The sequence below is a fragment of the Armigeres subalbatus genome, chromosome 3, assembly GCF_024139115.2.
Source record: "Armigeres subalbatus isolate Guangzhou_Male chromosome 3, GZ_Asu_2, whole genome shotgun sequence".
In the NCBI taxonomy this organism is placed as follows: Eukaryota; Metazoa; Arthropoda; class Insecta; order Diptera; family Culicidae; genus Armigeres; species Armigeres subalbatus.
Window position 1 is genome coordinate 194,240,953 of NC_085141.1, and position 16,585 is coordinate 194,257,537.

At 37.9% G+C, this 16,585-nt stretch overlaps 1 protein-coding gene across 1 annotated transcript in view; it reads right to left on the reverse strand.

Annotated features, from left to right (window-relative positions):
* Nucleotides 1–242: 242 nt before the first annotated feature.
* Nucleotides 243–16,585, reverse strand: part of LOC134224411 (alpha-tocopherol transfer protein) — a 51,474-nt gene continuing 35,131 nt past the window's right edge. Inside the window, exons 4-8 of the mRNA XM_062703746.1 lie at nt 1,941–2,022; nt 990–1,169; nt 753–863; nt 548–681; nt 243–465 (exon numbers count right to left, since the gene is read on the reverse strand). Of these exons, the coding sequence (XP_062559730.1) occupies nt 348–465; nt 548–681; nt 753–863; nt 990–1,169; nt 1,941–2,022 (625 nt within the window). The 3' untranslated portion in view covers nt 243–347. The remainder of the gene's footprint in view (nt 466–547; nt 682–752; nt 864–989; nt 1,170–1,940; nt 2,023–16,585) is intronic.

Consider the following 16,585-nt stretch of genomic DNA (forward strand, 5'->3'; position numbering starts at 1 on the left):
CTGCTAAAATTTTGTAAAAAATATCCACCGCATTCTAGATATTTCGTTCATTCCTTAGGATAGTTGACCAGTCTATACTATTTAGTATATGTTTAATGTTTTCAGAATCTGCTAATTTGTAATCAAAGACTTCCTCATATGGAAGATCCATTAATTACGTAACGCGAAAATTGGACTTTTTCAACCCCCCTCCCCTTCCCCCTAGAAGTATGGTAGAGTTCGGAATTGAATAATCACCTGTATTAAATTGATTTTTTATATCACCGTTTTTGAATAAGTATACAAGAATGTAAATTAGTATCCTTAATAGAAAATTCTCCTGCCTGCACAAATATCGATTTAACTAATCAATCAATTTCCAATTTCTTCAAGGAACCACACATCTCGTTAATATTGTTATTGTTATTATTATTCATTTTTCGCGATTCGTCAATGTCCCATCGCGAATTGTCGGTGAAATAATCTCTGAAAATTGAAAGCAATCAATACTGATGATCATGATGATCAACACGCTCCACCAGTAGATGAAGTGTGTAATAAACCTTACCTCAGCGATTCAAGTCGCTTGAACCATTCGGCTTTGTGTTTAACAATTGTTTGCTTTCCTCCGTATTCATCTGGGAGGGCGTCCTTTGGAATATGATCATAAAGCGTTTCCGAGTTGGGCAGGTGGAAGTGTAGCTACACAAAGAAAATTGATAAGTACCTATGCGTCGAGGGTGCTCGGGCAGCCTAATTAGGCATATGCTTACCATGTTCGCAACTTGTTTCTTCATGAACGGCTTTACCAGGTACATTACACGGTCCAAGAAGGTAGTGCAGTTGATCACATGTATCGCCTTTAGCCGGACTGGATGCGCTTCCTGCAAGTAGCATAGAGCAATTATCAAAACTAATCGGCATTAGAAAAGATAACTGGCACACATGGCTTGATGATCCAATATTGTTTATCATCGGTTACAATGACTTTTTTTAAATGAAATATTTACCTGTGTGAATTTCATGTACACTCGTAGAGTGGAGAGAATAACTTTTGTAAGATGCCTGAGTGTAAATCCGGTCATATCAAAGATTGGTATATCACCTCCATTGTTCATCGGGATATCTGGTTGCACTAATCGGCTGTCAGCTATTATGAAAAATGTTCTGATGACATCATTGAAATTGAACTGTGAAGAGAGCGAATATAATTATTGTTTTTATATATATTTTTTTATAATATTAGATTCCATGTGAAACCAATATAAGATCTCTCAGATTTTTGCAATATTTTGGAAGTATGTTTGCATATATATTAGATCCGTATTATTTTAATTTCGTCCGTTGGGTGATTAATTTTTAAACCAGAAAAATCGACGTATTTGAAGCATCCCTTTCTACATAAAATAGAATGATTTTAAATCTATTGTCACGAAATAAAAGATAAAGATTGCTACTTTGAAATAATATGGAATTCAACGATCTACCTCAATTTATAAGGATAGGTCACGAAACAATTTCTTGATTTTTACGGCAAGGGTCTTAAACTGCTTTTAGAAATTTTCATTGAAAACCAACATTTTGAGCAACCACGCTTTGGCTTGCTTGTGTAGTTCATATATTGTAGACGATGTATGTATGCATGTAATCGAAGACCTATTTTTTAGAAAATGATCTTTTGTACATTATAGGGTATGATATTACCTTATGTCAGGCACAATGACACTTATACTTTACTCAAGAAAATGTTCAACTTCAGGTTTTAATTGGTTTAAACTTTTCTTTAATAGTTCATCTGGGTCTCAGAATCTAATACACCTGCGGATTCATTTCAAAGCACTTTTCTCCATATCATATTTTCATAATCATAAGATATCACTCCTTCGAGAACAGTTGACACATGATTATGCCACATTTTGCATAAGAAAACATGAAAACAAAACTCTAGACACGTTACTCACCTTATCTGGATCACAGTCTACCAAGCGATAAAACACAAATTTGTCCTCACATCCTTCAACTGCTGGCAAAGGCACCATATCACTGTAATCAACAAAATATAAAAGTTCAGTTTGGTGAGGAAATATTCAATGGAGTCAAATGTTTACGTGCTATTTTATCTTTCTTTGAAGATAAAGTTCTACCAAGGGATATATTTCTACCTAAAACAAACGTTTTACAGGGAAAACTATTATAGTGTTATAGGGGAACTGTTCCGTTTTCCATCTCACTGAACGTATATTCATCTCATCGTGACCAAAGAAATAAGGCTTTGATTTCCAGCTCAGATCATGCATTTCTATCAACGTGTATGTATGTGCAAAAAATAATACCGTGGAAGTACCATATTTGACGCAGGTCCAAACTTGGCGCAGTTTCATATCAAATGATTCATAAAACTTATTTTCGCCAAAACATATATCAAAGAATTGAGCTAGACGGCTTTATTTGCTCTTCTTCTTTGTATATATGGCATAAAAAACATATTATCGATGAAGAATCAACTTATCCGAATAAAATATATGGAGGTCATACTCATAATGCGTCAATTTTTCGCTTTCTTAGCCACAATGCTAAGGATCAAATGATCATTTTTTGCTCGCAAAATGACTTTTGTGAGAATTTTCGACCCCTACCTACAAACAGCTGAGCCTTATGAGTAAACTTTTCCTTTTATGCTGAACATTGCAACATTCGAACGCATTTTTCAACCCAAAATGTTCTGCGTCAAATTAGGCTCACAATTCATTTTGATGTTCCTAAATAACATTATCAGACGAATATAAAATGCAGTGCTTAGAAACCTCAATAATACTCTTAAGAAAAGCAATATGTATTCATTTTATTTTAATTAAATCTCTAATACTTAGAATATAAATCAACATTGGATTATTCCACTAAGTGGCCAACCCATGCACATTGGTCCAGGTAGCATACAAAGCGGTAATAAGTTGTTCAAGCCGAACATAGCAGAGATAGAAAAAAACTTTGTTCTACAAAGTTGCTCCTAACGGTGAGGGGCTTTTTGAGGTTTTCATAAAAATTAGGGTGGGCCACATTTGAAAAAAATGAGGAAAAAAAACTTTTTCAATTGCAGATATACGGCTATACAATGTTCCGCGAAGTTATAGTTCAGCCAGATTCCAAGAATTTTGCTAAAAAAATTATTTCTCTAGCTCTTAAATTGACTGATTTAGAGCAATTTTCCCAAGTTTACTTAGGGTGACCCTCAAAAAAACAGTTTTTTAGCTCTAACTTTTTTGTTTCAAATTTCTCAGCAATGTGATGTTCAGAGCACTTTTTGTGCTTTGCAGGGCGCAACTTTTCATGGACTTAGCGTTGCCATATCTCATGCGGATCAAAAGTTATTGAGGTTTTTCTTCGAAAAAAACGTGTTCTTCTAACGGCTGTATCTATGAATGGCGCAAACATTTTTCAATCTGTTTTCTCGACCTTATTCTACTACTTTCAGGCTTCATTTCAGGGTGTTTAAATCGAGGGGATAATTGAAAATAACCCCATATTATTGCAAAGAAAAATTACCGTTTTTTTCCATTTTCAAGCACTAATTTGCTATTTTAAGTGTTTTGCTTCCATGACTTACTTTGTGATATGGCAAACGCCACACCATTTTGTTATAGAGCCTGAGCAGAAGCTAATATCTTAAAAACAGCAGTTCTTATGAACTTGATATGAATAAGAGGTAACATGACAAAAAATAATAACAAAAATTAATATCCAAAATAAATACTTTAGGCATAACATTATCAGATATTTTAATACAAAACAAAAAATAATTATGTTTTGCCTTTGATATTGTAATAACAACATATGCTATGCTTTGAATAGTTTGTATATTACTTTTTGTTATTTCGTATCTTATACATGTCAGTAATTTTCGCTGAGACCGAGCCACTATTTGCACGAGGTCTTTGAAAATGCCCAAATTTATGTTCATTAGAATGCTTTCGGCGAGATTATTAGGGATCCGAGGTAAATTTTTCAGAAAGATGGACCCCTCGTTAGTTATGGACGAAATCACTTTTATGGACCCCTCGATTTTTGTCAATTCTTGATTCACCAAAACTGTCATAACTCCAACATTTCTCAACCGATCTTATGGATCAGCATATCGTTGGAAAGAAAAAGAGTGTATCCTCAATTTGCAATAATAACAATGGGGCAGACATATTTGATTTGGCTGCCATCTTGGATTTATTTTTTAAACTATTTTTCCGCTAGATTTGCAATCACCGATTTTGAATATCACCACATTGATGGAAATCTTAGCTTATATAGAGCTTTGTGTTCAAAAATCTCAGGTGTATGTTTTTTCTATCAAAAGTTATGTACGATTCACCAAACTATTTTTTAAAGCCCATCTGACGAAAGAACATTATTTATACAAACAATATGAGACTACGACATCAATTCATTGACTTCATACACTATTCTACGCCAAATATATTTTGAAAATGAAGAGCATATCTACAGCAGTAATTTATTTGGAAGGCTCAAAACTTTAATCCAATACCAAATCCAATATGGCTGCCCCATTGTTATTATTGCAAATTGAGGATACACTCTTCCTCTTTCCAACGATATGCTGATCCATAAGATCGGTTGAGAAATGTTGGAGTTATGACAGTTTTTGTGAATCAAGAATTGACAAAAATCGAGGGGTCCATAAAAGTGATTTCGTCCATAACTAACGAGGGGTCCATTTTTCTGAAAAATTTAACTCGGATCCCTAATAAACTCGCCGAAAGCATTCTAATGAACATAAATTTGGACATTTTCAAAGACCTCGTGCAAATAGTGGCTCGGTCTCAGCGAAAATTACTGACATGTATAAGATATGAAATAACAAAATGTAATATACAAACTATTCAAAGCATAGCATATGTTGTTATTACAATATCAAAGGCAAAACATAATTATTTTTTGTTTTGTATTAAAATATCTGATAATTTTATGCCTAAAGTATTTATTTTGGATAGTAATTTTTGTTATTATTTTTTGTCATGTTACCTCTTATTCATATCAAGTTCATAAGAACTGCTGTTTTCAAGATATTAGCTTCTGCTCAGGCTCTATAACAAAATGGTGTGGCGTTTGCCATATCACAAAGTAAGTCATGGAAGCAAAACACTTAAAAATAGCAAATTAGTGCTTGAAAATGGAAAAAACGGTAATTTTTCATTGCAATAATATGGGGTTATTTTCGATTATCCCCTCGATTTAAACACCCTGAAAGTAGTAGAATAAGGTCGAGAAAACAGATTGAAAAAATGTTTGCGCCATTCATAGATACAGCCGTTAGAAGAAAACGTTTTTTTCGAAGAAAAACCTCAATAACTTTTGATCCGCATGAGATATGGCAACGCTAAGTCCATGAATGCATAGTATGTGGAAGATATTGATTTGGAAAATGTATTGGAGGTAACCTCTTTCCCTTCCATGGGACTCGAACCCATGACCCTACAGTACGCTAGACTGGTGCTTTAACCAACTAAGCTACGAAGGACCTCCGTCGGCCTTCGCAACCTAGCGGCTACTGAACGAGCTCGAGATTCCCAAATTGGACGCATAGTCAAATCACATAGTCAATCACTCACGCGTCCAATTTGGGAATCTCGAGCTCGTTCAGTAGCCGCTAGGTTGCGAAGGCCGACGGAGGTCCTTCGTAGCTTAGTTGGTTAAAGCACCAGTCTAGCGTACTGTAGGGTCATGGGTTCGAGTCCCATCGAAGGGAAAGTGGTTACCTCCAATACATTTTCCAAATCAATATCTTCCACATAACGTACATATTCACATATGAGTTTTCATAACATTGTAAATTAACGTCCAAGTCGGGTGGCTTAATCCCCGGAAATAGGCAATTACCTTTGATTGAACTGAACTTGAGTTGCGTGCTCTTGCCTACGCAATGCGGTCGGGTCTGAGCTTGACGACCGACTGGCAAATAGCTTACAGATTCACTGTTGTCTAATGAGATCAAAGGTGGAATGGGTCGAGGCTTGGATTTTAGAATTTCGGTTAATTTCCAGAACGGCTTAGCAGTCTGGGAGCTAGAGCTTATTGGAAAAATCATTATCTGTGATAGGTCATGCGATTTCATCGTACCTTAAGGACAGCCAGCTCAGTACGTTGGAATTGTTAGGGTTTTGCTCACCTGTTAAACTAACTATAAACTTAAATAACTTACTATAAATTTAATTGTGACTTAATATGAGTTTCAGTAACCTATGTGGAATATGTGTGCTGCTAGGGTTGGTACATGTTGTTATCGGGCCCTAAAATTGAAACTCAGCTGCCGGTCCATGTGTTTAGGCCTCGTAGTCAATGTTGGAGTCAACAGACTGCCGAAAACGCTGCCAGTTCTCTCGAATGTAATTTCGCCGTGACTGCTGATGCTGATTTAGGAACCCACTTCCGTAACCACAGGATAGTGATTCGAGTTGAGCTCATGGTAAACTTTCGTTGCATAGAACCCGGACCGAACTGTCTCAGCCGAGTGGGGGAAATCCGGGTTCAGGATCGTGTAGAAGCCTGCCTCCATATCGTTGTTCTAGATGGTGCCCTTTCGATTTCCACGGCGATGATGTACTGACCCTGACTACTTGTTGGTTTGATGATGTCCCTCCGAAGGGCGGCCGTTGAACCATCGCTGGCTTTGGCATGATTTTGGAGGTAAAAAGTGGTAACTTCGACACCGAGAGCCTTTATGACACTCAGTTGGATGCTTGGCAGCCGATGACAGTTGATGATGTAGCGAAGAACGATGACCATACCACCTTCCGATTTGGCCGTTGGAGTCTCACGATGCGGAAGTCCAGGATGTCGACGTTCATCTCCGGTTTTAGGTGCGTTTCGGTTATGAACGCCACGTCAATTTCCTTCTCCTTTCCTCCTTCAAGGAAAGCCTTCAGCTCGATTGTTTAGCTCTTATGCGAGCAAGCGATCCAATTGACCAATCCCTAGCAGAGGTTCTGGGGTCTGCAACCTCCATCTTGTCACCACTTTTATTACAGCGTATGGTATTATGCAGAGTCTATTATATAGAGTTGCGCAAAGAGGATCTTCTTACACTTATTCTGAACGATCTTCTTGTTATTCTGTTTGCAACTTTAATTTTTGTTCAACCCTTAAAGTAACTTCACGTGAATGTTCACTGCTAAAGCTTTTCAATTCGATAACCAAGTCACCCACAGAGTGCAAACAAGTGAGTTTCTTGTTGCTACTTTATTGAGGGGTGTATTGAAGTTTTTTGAAGCTGTTTCTAGAACAAATCTAATACATTTCAATTCATGCGTTTTAATTCGCCATAATAATCATTAGGCGATAACAATACTTCCGCCTTACCAACAAGCATTTGTTTACGTTGCTCGATAGGTAGACGGTTTGACAGTTCAATAGGTAGATTCGGCTTCACTCTTTGCGTAACTCTATATATAATAGACTCTGGTATTATGGTATTAATGTCCGAAATTTAAACAGTTTGTGCACTGTGTGACATCACTGTGCACAGACCTGTACCAGTCCCAGCCGACAACAGTGTAAGCTTCAAATCCTTGAAGATGGTGCAGCCGTGCTATAGAGCTTGCTGACGTTTACTCAGCCTTCTCTTTCAATCACATGGGGAGGATAGGATTTGTTTTCATCGGGAAACGCTTCGGAAGCGTTTTCCGATGAAAACAAATCCTATTCTTTCTGTGCATGTGCAAGAGAAAGATGACTAAACGTCAGCAAGCTCTATAGATGGGCCAGGTGTTGTTTTGGCGAGTGTTTTTGTTGACGGCTACAGGTTTGAGGCCACAATCCTCCAGCTCGGCGATGAGCTCCTTCTAATCCATGTAGTGTATCACAAGCAGCAAAGCCTTGAGCGGCTTCGTGCCTGGAGGTCATGAGTGAAAAACTCATACTTGTGGACCTCGAGAAACTCCATGATGAATTGGTGATGGTGGTTGTTGGTCGGAATCTCTTTGACACTCTGCAGTTTAGGCCCTTTGCAATCAGCTGACGGATTTTCGGACTCTAATTGAACTTTCCCGTCAAAAAATGTATCTCGTTTTGTTGTACTAGTTGATTCTTTGGCTTATTTAAAGTCAACTTTCCCAAAGAACCCATATTTTTTTAAGCCTCTAACTATTTTCAAAATCAAAAACTTAAATCGAAAAAGGGCTGTTTTTTTTTCAAAGATATGCCCGATTTTGAACCAACATCGGGTGAATTTTTCTGGCTGGTGCACACGTGCAGCACTTTTTCGGTTTTTGTTTTCGATTTTAAACATAATTAGGCCATTACAAATATTTAATTTAAATTATGTCCTACTGGTCTTCGAAAAATCAAGGGGGGGATAATAAAAAATTAATATTAAAATGGAAAAAATCAATAAAACTCCTCGGATTTGTTAAAAAAAATGTTTTATCAGTCACGAATAACGATGTCCCCGTGTATGACAATAGTGAAGCATTCAAGTGTACGATTTTTCTCCTTCCATATTTCAAGCTCTATCTGGTAAAAGGGCGAATGTCGCAAGAGAGAATTCTCTTCGTCAACTTCCCCTCTTTTGAATAAAAGTGACAAGCAGAGGATTTCTTTGCAGTTTATCACATTATTTTCTACCGTTCTGAGGTGATAAACCTCAAACAAATCAGCTGCTTGTCACTTTTATTTAAAAGAGGGGAAGTCGACGAAGAGAATCCTCTCTTGCGACATTCGCCCTTATTCCAGATAGAGCTTGATTTAAGGTATTCATAGGTTAACGAATGCTGCAAATAATGCTTGAACACCCAATACCGTTCTTCATTACATTCGGGATAGAAGTGATACAAATTTTCAGGTATTATATAATAAGTATGTTTTAAAAATAGCTACTGCATTGAAGCGATAACTGTTTGCTAAATAAATCATCCCCTACCATCTCGAGAGTATTAATAGATTCCAATTTGAATAGTAAAACTCGTAAAACTATAAATTTACGACAGACAGTTATTGTAGCCGCTTTTTAAGATGGGAAAGGTGAAGGGAGATAACCCTAATGTCAATTTCTAATGTCGCATTGACCCATTCAAAAGCGCCATAAACATGTTGCTAGCAGCAGCATCAGCCCTTCACGGTGAAACGGGTGAAGCTTTGAGAATGGATATTGAAGAAAGCTTTTATTATACAAGTCAGTCGTTGCCAATCGTTTACTTATGTGGACCATGTGATGCTGGAGTAGAAAATTATATGTATTTATTTTATATATTTTTACTGATGAGCAATGCATAGGAAAATAGAAGGAAAGGGATGTTGGTGTCGAAAACCCAGTTTCTAGATAATTGAATTATCTGGTTCTTTTTTATCAATTTGCGGTACGCTGGTGCAAATTATTATTAGAGGACGCTCATGGTACATAGTAAATTTGCGCGACCCTCAGAAAGGTTCGCATAAGTGATTCGTTTGTTCTCCGTCGCCTAGTTGATTACATATTGGCACCTCCGAGCAACGTATTTGAATAAGGTTTGTCAACAGTCAAACCACATGACGAGTTTAATGGACAGTGTTTTGCTAACTGACTAAATAGAATTAAGAGGGTTAAAGAGCAAAGGGGTGTTAGTAACATAAACAGGGTTTCTTTAAAATGGGCGGCAAAATTTTTCTACATATTCCCACAAACTGTATAAAAATCGCTAGTTTTGTGTAAAATATCGCATTTATTTTGATTGACGTAGAAAATATCAAAATACTACCGAAATACTTTTAAAACCTTTTTTATATAGGGTATCCAATCATGGTTTGAACCAAATGGCGGGTTTCAAATGAGCTGGCAAAACAAAGTTGATTTATTTCATTAACCGATTCAATCCGGATTTTTTTTTCGTCGTGTTTCAACATAAATTTTGGACATTCTGCTTCAAAAACGTATACAAACCATGAAAAAGTAGAAATATGGGGTAAAATATTTTTTTTAAGATCTTCTAGGGCTTCCAAACCTTCCTTGAGTTCAGATCTTGATGATCTACATAAACAACAAAGCGTTTTACGGGGCCTCAATCCTTATTTGAAGTTGGCATTGCTACTTGAGACATAATTAAACTATTTTTTATCAAATCGCAGTGTTACCAAAACATAAACGGTACTCCAAACTATTCTTGAGTTCAGATCTTGGAGGTCTACAAGATCAACAGAGCAGTTCATAGGTTCCCGAGTTTGTGTAATAGTTGGAGGAGCCCCATGGAACATTATTACAGTAGTATATACAAAATACAAGACTCCCAGAATATCTACGGTACACCAAACAATTCTTGAGTTCAGATCTTGGAGGCCTACAAGACCAACAGAGTGATTGATAGGTTCCTGAGCTTGTGTGTTAGTTGTAAAAACCCCATGGGACGTGATTATGTCAATATATAAAAACATCCTCATTCCCAGAATATCTACGGTACTCCAAACCCTTCTTGAGTTCAGATCTTGAAGTTCTACAACACCAACAGAGTGATTAATAGGGTCCTGAGCGTGTACGTTAGTTGGAGCAACCCCTTGGGACATCATTACACCAGAATATGCAAATCACAGCATTCCCAGAGTTTCTGGGGTAATCCAAGTCATTCTTCCAAGTCATACTGGAGGTCTTCAAGACCAACAGAGTGATTCATTGATTTCCGAGCTTGTGTGTTAGCTGGAGAAGCCTCATGGAACATCATTACACCAGTATATACAAAATACAATACAGTCAAACCTCCATGAGTCAATACTGAAGGGACCATCGACTCATGGAAATATCGAGATGTAGAAAAGGATTTCTTTGGAAAGCTATTTGAAGGGACCATCACAGCAACCCAGAAAATATTTTTTAATGTGGCATAATTTGCTTCCATGAGTCGATATCGAGTCATAGAACATCGACTCATGGAGGTTTTACTGTATTCCCAGAGTATCTACGGTACTCCAAATCATTCTTGAATTCAGATCTTGGGGGTCTACAAGACCAACAGAGTGATTCAAAGGCAACTCAGCTTATGTGTTAGTTGTAAAAACCCCATGAGACATCATTACACCAGTATATGAAAATTGAAACATTCCAAGAATATCTACGCTACTCCAAACGATTTTTGAGTTCAGATATTGGAGGTCTATGAGGCCAACAGAGTAAATCATAGGATTTTGAGCGTGTGTGTCAGTTGTAGAAACCCCATGGGACATCAATATACCAGTATATACAAATCATAACATTCCCGAAATATTTACGGCGCCATACATGAGTTCAGATATTGGAGGTCTAAAAGACCAACATAGTGATTTATTGATTCTGAAGCTTGTTTGTTGGAGAAGTTGGAGAACCGTCATGGAACATCATTACACCATTATATGAAAATCTTGTTAGTTGGAATTGCTCAAATGGACATCATTACGTACACAATACGTAAGTACAAAAAAAACGTGTTATTGTGATCACAAACATCGCATCCACAATTTTTTCGTTCCTTTTATCATCTATAGTGTTAAAGAGTAGGACGCGCGGCTACAAAGCATGACCATGCTGAGGGTGGCTGGGTTCGATTCCCGGTGCCGGTCTAGACAATTTTCGGATTGGAAATTGTCTCGACTTCCCTGGGCATAAAAGTATCATCGTGCTAGCCTCATGATATACAAATGCAGAAATGGTAACCTGGCTTAGAAACCTCGCAGTTAATAACTGTGGAAGTGCTTAATGAACACTAAGCTGCGAGGCGGCTCTGTCCCAGTGTGGGGATGTAATGCCAATAAGAAGAAGAAGAAGAAGAAGAAGAAGTGTTATAGAATAAAGCTTGGTACCACGGCGTCTCTTGATGACCGGCTGGGCTATACATGTGAATTATTGCTACTCCATAATCGATCAGAATTAGAGTAAGTTGCACCCTGAAGGCGTTGGTACTCTCATACTTACTTGTTTCATACTTATTATACATATTATTAATTTTATACGATTAGTGTTTACCATTTCTATACGTATTGAAACCACCAAGGGGTATCATGAGATGACAGTCTAACCAATAAATGAGGATTGCGTACCAAGAACTGAATAAAGCTCGCAATACATTCAATCGACAATATAATTGGTTTCAGTATTGCACGGAAGTGGATGTTATTAAGACTAACATTTATATGTAAGAGTAAAATAATTTACGTATGAATAATATCACAAAATTTCATTTCAAATGCTTTTCTCCATACTTATTCCAAAATGAATTAAATGTAATTGCTAAATCATGTTGCTAAAAAAATCTCTCTCTCAGTTCCTCTGCGACCATTTGATGTGATTCTGCGAGATCGTCAACAGAAGGCGTTTCAGTAAAACTTTCGAATCGACATGTTAAGCTCTGTTGCACTGCTACAAACATGCAGCACACTAGGAGTAAACTTTTTGAAAGCAGTGTACCAAAAGGAATCAATAGTTAAGTTTCTCAATAATAATCTTCTTCATCGAAAAAATATTTAGTAGACTAACAGGTAACAGGTCATCGTATTTTTTTTTTTCGAGAAATGCTCTCATTATTGATGAAATTTGTGTAAGGTGGTTATTCACAAAGTGCGTGACGAATAATAAAAAAAGAGGTTCATTACAAGAAGTGGCGAAGGGGAGAGGGGTGTTGAAAATAGTAATTGTACGTACTATATCGATCTTCCCTAGATGTCCTTCACCATAGAATTTTTGGCGGTAAATTCATGCTAGACCATCGTACATCTTCTTGTTGATCGATTTGAATATAAAGAATTGAACTCATGGACAATTTGTATTGTCGTACATGTTCAACGAATTCTACAATGTGTCTATAATGGTGTAATGAAGTACAGTAGAGCTATTCCAACTCATAAAAATAGATGGGATGACGTAGATCTTCATGTTGATCGATTTGAGTATTGAGATCTGTACTCATGGACAGTTTGGAGTGTCGTCGATGTTCAACGAGTTCTGTAATGTATCTATAATGGTGTATCGAAGTCCCGTGGAGCTATTTCCACTCATAGAAATAGTGGAGACCTCAAAGATCTTCGTGTTGATCGATTTGAATATTGGGATCTAGGCTCAAAGACAGTTTGGAGTGTCGTAGATGTCAAGCGAATTCTGTGGCGTGTCTCTAATAGTGTAACCAAATCCCGTGGAGCTATTACAACTCATAAAAATAGTTGAGACATCGAAGATCTCTATGTGGATCGTTTTGAATATTCTGATCTGTACTCATGGATAGCTTGGAGTATAATAGATGTTCAACGAATTCTGTTATGTATTTATAATGGTTTAATGAATCTCATGGAGCTATTCCAACTCATAAAAATAGTGGGGACATCAAAGATCTTCTAGTTGATCGATTTGTAAATAGGGATCTGAGCTTGTTTGGAGTTTGGAGTGTCGTACATGTTCAACGAATTCTGTGGTGTATATCTTACTGTGTACCGAAATTATGTGGAGCTATTCCATCTCGTAAAAATATTTTAGACATCGGAGATCTTCATGTTGATCGTTTTGAATATTAGGATCTGCGCTCAAAGACAGTTTGGAGTGTCGTAGATGTCAAACGAATTCTGTGATGTGTCTATAATGGTGTCACGAAATCCCATGGAGCTATTCCAACTCATAAAACTAGTGGTGACATCGAAGATCTTCATGTTGATCGATTTGAATATTAGGATCTGTACTCAAGGATAGTTTGGAGTGTCGTAGGTGTCGAACGAATTCTGTTGAGTGTCTGTTATGGTGTTACGAGGTATCCTGGAGCTATTCCAACTCATAAAACTAGTGGGGACATCGAAGAGCTGCATGTTGATCGATTTGAACATTAGGATCTGTACTCAAGGAGAGTTTGGAGTGTCGTAGATGTCGAACGAATTATGTGGTGTGTCTATAATGATGTTACGAGGTATCCTGGAGCTATTCCAACTCATAAAACTAGTGTGGACATCAAAGATCTGCATGTTGATCGATTTGAATATTAGGATCTGTACTCAAGGATAGTTTGGAGTGCCATAGATGTCGAACGAACTCTGGTGTGCCTGTAATGGTGTTACGAGGTATCGCGGAGCTATTCCACCTCATAAAACTAGTGGGGACATCGAGGATCTCTATGTTGATCGATTTGAATATTAGGATCTGATCTCAAGGAGAGTTTGGAGTGTCGTAGATATCGAAAGAATTCTGTGGTGTGTCTGTAATGATGTTACGAGGTGTCCTGGAGCTAATCCAACTTATAAAACTAGTGGGGACATCGAAGATCTGCATGTTGATCGATTTGAATATTAGGATCTGTACTCAAGGATAGTTTGGAGTGCCATAGATGTCGAACGAACTCTGGTGTGCCTGTAATGGTGTTACGAGGTATCGCGGAGCTATTCCACCTCATAAAACTAGTGGGGACATCGAGGATCTCTATGTTGATCGATTTGAATATTAGGATCTGATCTCAAGGAGAGTTTGGAGTGTCGTAGATATCGAAAGAATTCTGTGGTGTGTCTGTAATGATGTTACGAGGTGTCCTGGAGCTAATCCAACTTATAAAACTAGTGGGGACATCGAAGATCTGCATGTTGATCGATTTGAATATTAGGATCTGTACTCAAGGATAGTTTGGAGTGTCGTAGGTGTCGAACGAATTCTGTGGAGTGTCTGTTATGGTGTTACGAGATATCCTGGAGCTATTCCAACTCATAAAACTATTGGGGACATCGAAGAGCTGCATGTTGATCGATTTGAACATTAGGATCTGTACTCAAGGAGAGTTTGGGAGTGTCGTAGATGTCGAACGAATTATGTAGTGTGTCTATAATGATGTTACGAGGTATCCTGGAGCTACTCACTACTCCTGGAGAACTCATAAAACTATTGGGGACATCGAAGACCTGCATGTTGATCGATTTTAACATTAGGATCTGTACTCAAGGAGAGTTTGGAGTATCGTAAGTGTCAAACGAATTCTGTGGAGTGTGTAATGGTGTTACGAGGTATCCTGGAGCTATTCCAACTCATAAAACTAGTGGGGACATCGAAGATCTGCATGTTGATCGATTTGAATATTAGGATCTGTACTCAAGGATAGTTTGGAGTGTCGTAGGTGTCGAACGAATTCTGTTGAATGTCTGTTATGGTATTACGAGGTATCCTGGAGCTATTCTAACTCATAAAACTAGTGGGGACATCGAAGGGCTGCATGTTGATCGATTTGAATATTAGGATCTGTACTCAAGGATAGTTTGGAGTGTCGTAGGTGTCGAACGAATTCTGTGGAGTGTCTGTTATGGTGTTACGAGATATCCTGGAGCTATTCCAACTCATAAAACTATTGGGGACATCGAAGAGCTGCATGTTGATCGATTTTAACATTAGGATCTGTACTCAAGGATAGTTTGGAGTATCGTAAGTGTCGAACGAATTCTGTGGAGTGTGTAATGGTGTTACGAGGTATCCTGGAGCTATTCCAACTCATAAAGCTAGTGGGGACATCGAAGATCTGCATGTTTATCGATTTGAATATTAGGATCTGTACTCAAGGATAGTTTGGAGTGTCGTAGGTGTCGAAGGAATTCTGTTGAATGTCTGTTATGGTGTTACGAAGTATCCTGGAGCTATTCTAACTCATAAAACTAGTGGGGACATCGAAGATCTGCATGTTGATCGATTTGGATAGTTTGGAGTGTCGTAGGTGTCGAACGAATTCTGTAGAGTGTCTGTTATGGTGTTACGAGATATCCTGGAGCTATTCCAACTCATAAAACTATTGGGGACATCGAAGACCTGCATGTTGATCGATTTTAACATTAGGATCTGTACTCAAGGATAGTTTGGAGTATCGTAAGTGTCGAACGAATTCTGTGGAGTGTGTAATGGTGTTACGAGGTATCCTGGAGCTATTCCAACTCATAAAACTAGTGGGGACATCGAAGATCTGCATGTTGATCGTTTTGAATATTAGGATCTGTACTCAAGGATAGTTTGGAGTGTCGTAGGTGTCGAAGGAATTCTGTTGAATGTCTGTTATGGTGTTACGAGGTATCCTGGAGCTATTCTAACTCATAAAACTAGTGGGGACATCGAAGATCTGCATGTTGATCGATTTGAATATTAGGATCTGTACTCAAGGATAGTTTGGAGTGTCGTAGGTGTCGAACGAATTCTGTTGAATGTCTGTTATGGTGTTACGAGGTATCCTGGAGCTATTCTAACTCATAAAACTAGTGGGGACATCGAAGAGCTGCATGTTGATCGAATTGAACATTAGGATCTGTACTCAAGGAGAGTTTGGAGTGTCGTAGATGTCGAACGAATTATGTGGTGTGTCTGTAATGATGTTACGAGGTATCCTGGAGCTATTCCAACTCATAAAACTAGTGGGGACATCGAAGATCTGCATGTTGATCGATTTGAACATTAGGATCTGTACTCAAGGAGAACGAACGAATTCTGTGGTGTGTCTGTAATGGTGTAATGAAGAACCGTGGAGCTGTCCCAACTCATAAAAATAGTGGGGACATCGTAGATCTTTTTGTTGACCGATTTGAATATTAAGATCTGAGTTCAAGAGCTGTTTGGAGTATCTTAGGTATTGAAAAAGATCTGTTATACTGCAGGACAGGTGCGGGATATTAT